Source organism: Pinus tabuliformis, chromosome 6 (assembly GCF_031772625.1).
Source record: "Pinus tabuliformis cultivar Carrire ecotype Pingquan chromosome 6, CPIR1, whole genome shotgun sequence".
Taxonomy (NCBI): Eukaryota; Viridiplantae; Streptophyta; class Pinopsida; order Pinales; family Pinaceae; genus Pinus; species Pinus tabuliformis.
In genome coordinates this window covers 766431934-766437973 of record NC_142292.1, presented here as the reverse complement: position 1 = coordinate 766437973, position 6040 = coordinate 766431934, and the positions used below count along the sequence as shown (strand labels likewise).

Below are 6040 nucleotides of genomic sequence, written 5' to 3'. Positions count from 1 at the left end.
TTAACCTCAATTTTTTCCATCAACATTGAAATTTTTAAAATTTTTGTCACTTGCCCTACCACAGAGGTCATTAATGATGCACAATTATATATTGTCATGATGAATATATAAATATTTAAAAAAAAAATATTAACTTTATTTAAATTTAAAAAAAATTGTAAATTTGATAAAACTACATCTTCATCACATCAAATATAATCACTATTTATCCAAAAACCCATAAACAAATTTAAAAAAAAAAATTAATTTCATTTAAAATTTTCTTTTATTTCTTCATGCGAGAAACATCATAAAAATTCTCAAAACCTTGCAAATTCAAGAAAACTAAATTCACTTCAAAAAAAAATGGTTGATTTATTAACTCACTTTAAAGCAATATTAAATAATGGGAAATAAATTTGTTGATTTATTAAATCACTTCAAAGCAATATTAAATAGTTGGAAATGTTTTAGTCTTAGTCAATCATCTTTAAATCCATTATATATCACATATTTTACTAAATTTTTTAAAATTTTGAATTCATCGCATGAAGGATTAACACTGGGATGGCCAAATTCATCCATTAATGAAGCTCGAGTGCCACAAAATTATGGTTTCGATTAAAGTTTCAACAAAATTTGACTGGAATCGAAACAATTTTAAGTACCCATTATCCCAATCGAGGATATAGGTACCTTGAAGTTGCAGCCCGTGGGATTCGATCATATATTATATGGTTGATGAATAATACCACGTAAGAATCCACAGATGCTCACGATTATCAATAATCCCCTCGTTGAATGTGAGAGAGATATAAGGAAAAAATCATTTTAGAACCAGCAAACTGTAATCTATTTCAATCAATTGGTCTTGGGAACGGTGTCATGAATGAAGTTGGCCTTTTGGGTGTGGCAGAGAAGCTTCACAGGATATTTGGAAGGGAAAGTATGCGGTGGCTGTGTCTCCCACGATCGTGGCACCCTGCTCATGGGAATTTTGTTTACTGAAGGACCAGAGCTTCCTGCGCATGCAGACACGGTTCGGGTTTTCTACTGAACAGCCCCGGAAGCACGCCCTAACCATCGCTGGTAAGCCCTTCTAGCTTCCATAAATGATTGGAGAAGCCCAGCAACAATCAACGCCATCATTGAATTAGGGCACGAGAACCCTAGTTCCAGGCTTGTTTATGAGACTGAAAAGCCTTATAACAAAGGGTAAAAAGTGAATAGTTATGGAGAAGAAGAATGAATTAGACCAGGGAGACGAGATAATGCTACCAGGTTTCAGGTTCCATCCTACTGACGAGGAACTAGTTACATTCTATTTACGTAGAAAGGTGCAGCAACGGCCTCTGTCGATTGAGCTGATCAAGCAGCTGGATATCTACAAATTTGATCCCTGGGACCTTCCAAGTACGTTGTTTTAATCTATCTTTTCTTTTTTAACAGTTAAATTCCTCTGTTTCTGTGAAGATTTTGTAGTGTGTACTTTGCTTGGCTCCCACTTCCTCCTGTCAAAGATTTTGTGTGGTGCACTTTGTATTCTAACATTGGTTGCTTGGTTGGTGTGTTAGGCTTCCCTCTGTGAAAGTTTTATATGATTCACTTTTAAGTTTTAGCATAATGATTATTGATCAGGTGCTTAACCTTCACTTCCTCTTTAAAATGCTTTGTCTGATGCTCAAAGTGAAAAATAAGCTTCACTTTCTCTGCTCTCTAACTTCTAATCCCATCTACTATTAGCTTTGGGATCATGATCTGAAAGCCATGTTTTCTCTGTTCCCTAACTTCTAATCCCATCTATTTGTGGCTAGCTTTGAGATCATGATCTGAAAGCTATTTTTATTTTGATGGTAGATTTAAAAATATTCTCATTTAATCTTGTCAAATTTTGAAATATTTTCAAGATTTATAGCTTTAGCTAGCTTTGGGATCATGATCGGAAAGCTATGTAGATTTCAAAAATATTCTCATTTAATCTGGTCAATAAAATTTTGAAATATTTTCAAAATTTATAGCTTTGAAATCATAATGGAAAGCCATCTTTTAGATTTCAAAAATATTCTCATTCAATATTTGTTTTGGCCATAAGATTCTGAAATATTTCCAGAATTTGCAAGTTGAGTTTGAATTCAGTGTGATCTAAATAGATATACTTCTTAGTGCTGTTGTGAATATATAAACATTTTAGGCTGATTGCTGTTGTGAATATATACTTCACTTTTATCAATAAATCTGACTGTGTTATGTGGGTTTGCTTACAATTTTACAAGAAGAGATGGCTACCATCGGAGAGAAGGAATGGTACTTTTACTGTCCCCGTGACAGGAAATACCGCAACAGCAACCGACCTAACAGAGTCACAAGTGCAGGTTTTTGGAAAGCCACTGGAACAGACAGACCTATTTACTCTTCTGATGGAACCAAATGCATAGGTCTCAAGAAATCTCTGGTATTTTACAAAGGGAGGGCAGCCAAAGGGACTAAGACAGACTGGATGATGCATGAATTCCGCCTACCCACTGTCGCAGTTTCTAATCCCTGCAAAAGATCTATGGACAAGGATCTCCCACCTAATGTAAGTTGTAACATTACTTTCAGCCAAAAATGAAAAATAGACTAGTTGAAGTACTACCCATAACTAATTGATTTTTTTTGGGAAACTGGTTAAGTCAGATTTCACAAATAGAATTTCTTCAATGAGTTTTGCACCATTTTTTTTTAATTATCTGAGATTGCTGATTTTGGAATGTTTTAAAAATACAATTAACAAAACCAAAGTAAATTGTTTAACTTTATTCTTTTTCATTAAATTTCTGAAATATTTCAATCTGTAATCTAGATAAAAATATCTTATTTTCCAAATTTGTGTTTTCTTTTATTCAAAAAAAATAAAAAAATGGTATAAATTCCACTAATTGAAACCCTAATGGTTCTGAAAGTTATATATTTATTTTTTTCCTTATAAAAAAATCATAGCTGAATAGGTTTCAATAGTTTACTTGGTAACTTGTCGAAGTTACAATCAGATGAAACTGTTTTAAGCTCGAGCTAACCAGCCATATATTGGATATTTAATGCCCTCAGAGCAGCATGTCACTTAGCCGGATAACACATGTCAAATTTGCCCACTCCCGTGTTATAGCGTTAAGTCGCGTGCTGCTCTGAGGGCATTAAATATCCAATATATGGCTGGTTAGGTCTTTCCGTTTTAAAACTTCAAATAATTAGTTAGGAATATAAATGAGATTTTTAAAGTTCCAAATTGGTAAATGATTAAATAACTTAAATAACAGTCCAATTGTAAAATTGATTTTTCAATTTTTGTCTTAAACCTTTTATTTTGTTTTATAAACTTATTATTCAAATATATTAAATACCAAAAACAACTTACACCATTGAATTCTTTGAATTTTATGAATAAACCTTTTAACCATACTTAACCAAACCACAGTAATATAAAGCAACAATGAACGCATATACACATATACAAGGTTTGCACATGTCTGATTTGATTTTAGATATTATACAATGAGAGATTTTCAAATGTTCTAATTGATCTGAGATACTATCGAATGAGAGAATTTGAGGTGGTATTAATTTTCATGAATATTAAAAGTTTTTATATTTAAGGTTGGCTACAGTTTGGTGTTAGTTTTTATGTGTAATATAGTTGAATAAATTTCAATATAATCTATATAGTTAGAGTTTAAAATTAAATGAGAGAATATTTAAAAGAATATATTTTTTTGGTTTTTTTTAATGTTTGATATTTATTTTAATTATAATTATAAATTTAGATTATTAGAATAATTTTAATATAAATTTAAATAAATAAATTACTAACATATAGAGAAATATTAAAATATATATATATATATATATATATATATATTGCCCAATATTTTTCCATTCTAATATTCATTCAAATAATTAAATAAATTACTAATTCACTTATTTAATTACTAATTTACTTATTTAATTACTAATTCACAACTCATTGTAAAAAAGTTTTTATTATAACTTTATTTAAATTTGAAGATGGAAGCTTTCAGGATACTCCATCATATTTATTTATTTTTTCTAAATATAAATTATGTATATTAGCAAAAATACACAAATTATTATATACAAAAACACTTAAATTTAATGGTGATGAGTTAACTTGCATTAGCGTTAGTAACCAGTATTAATTGTTAATAACCAGAGATGTTTGTCCTCATTGAGTATTACTGATTCACAACTGAATTATAATATATTTTCCTAACGTGAAAAAAAACACCCAAACTATTTGTTTAAACTTTTCTTTAGAATATGAACTAGCTGAGAACATATAGCTGAAAGGATTATAGAGTGTTGCGAATATTTTCAATTTCTCCCTGGATTTTCAGGCTCTCTATTTATCTTCTTTTAAATATAAAGTATATTTTTTTCATTGAAAAATATAAGTTTACTTTTGTCGATCCATCACTGCAGAAATTTTCCATGATATTTTTCCTAAACTATATTTGGAATTGACCTCCTAGAGTAAGCCAAATTTTTAATTTACTCTTTCCATGCATTTTGCAGAGCCTTCATTTCATTTTATAGTATTCCTATTGAATTGCATAGGATCTGTGTGCAGGATTCATGGGCTATCTGTCGCATATTCAAGAAAAGTACAGTGGCGCAAAGAGCTCCACCACATATGTGGGCACCAACAATGGCAGACAGAGCGGTTGAATCAAGCAATAACAACTACTTGGGTGGCCTCAACTTCAACAACAACAATGACTACCGCCTCAACGAAGTCATTCCCAATCTTAATCAGACATCAGCTGCTTCAACCAACATTTCCTGTCATATGGCAGCTGATCACATCCGATCCTGCAGTACTGATGACTTACAATACTCAAATTATTACCAAGAACAGGTTGCAGGAACATACAAATTGGGTGCCAAGTCAACCATGCCTGTGCCAGCTGGAATCAGATCCATATCTTTTCCAAATCTGGACTTCTCTAACACCCTTGATTTTTCTCATCTGGACCCTTCAGTGAAGAACACTCTTAATTTCATGACTTGCATGTTGCAGATACCTAGTACAGTTGTGGATCACAATTCTTCACAGCCACTTCCTCCCCCTAAAACATATCACCAAGATGACAATGTCTCCCCTGATCATTATCAAGCAGATGGCACTTGCATTACCCAACAACAATCTGAGTCTCTGCTCAAGAAGAACAATATTCTTAGCAGCCTCCCCATATCAGAGAATGACATGACAACTCCTCTACCATTTCAGTCCAATCTCTTTGATGCCTTCAAGGACAATGTGAGTACAAGCCCTTGGGACATTCCTACTTCTACTATATTATAGTTTTGTGTTGCAGGGAACATGCCTACTTCAATCAACTTATAGTTTCCTGTTGCAGCTCTCCCATACAAACATACACAGCACACATATACCATAAATACACATCAAAGGACTACAAGAATCCACAGCTCCTCATACAAAACTTTCAAAATGATTCATTCACAGGGAAATAAGACAGTTTGTCTAGTTATAGTTTTCTTACATGTAAACAGGCTGATGTCCAGAACATTACTCTCTCTTCATAAAGTTTTCTGGGATTTGAGGTCTGGCGCCTGTAATTTGCAGGGTTTTGTTAGTGTATGTATAGTGGTTTGGTTTGGAATTTGCAAAGTCGTGGGGATTTGACTTGAAATTGTGTTCAGTCATATTACAAGAGCACCAACTGCCAGCTTGTTGTATATTGCTAGAATGCAATCTTGACTGCATTATAGCATCACTTTTTTATATGCAAATCATTAAAAAAAACCGTTGGTTTTCATATGTACCATATAACTTTGACACAGGACTCTACACTGCAAAATTCTTGGGTTAGGTTTTATTCAGTGCTTTTATGTCTTAGTTACATCTTTGGCAACTCCTCAACATGGGTCAGAATCAAAATTAAAATTTTAATTGTTAGGATGGTGAAATTTATTGCAGATCAGAACAACAGGTCATAGAGTCAGAGAAAAGGTATATGAAAAATATTAAATATGAATGTAAGTC

General features: G+C 32.3%; 1 protein-coding gene across 1 annotated transcript; it reads left to right on the top strand.

Annotated features, from left to right (window-relative positions):
- Nucleotides 1-797: 797 nt before the first annotated feature.
- LOC149260981 (uncharacterized) lies at nt 798-5721 on the top strand. The gene is made up of 3 exons (XM_089380967.1): nt 798-1392; nt 2253-2557; nt 4604-5721. The coding sequence occupies exons 1-3, from the start codon at nt 1212-1214 to the stop codon at nt 5336-5338; spliced, it is 1221 nt and encodes a 406-aa protein (XP_089237093.1). The 5' UTR covers nt 798-1211; the 3' UTR covers nt 5339-5721.
- The last annotated feature ends 319 nt before the right edge of the window (nt 5722-6040 follow it).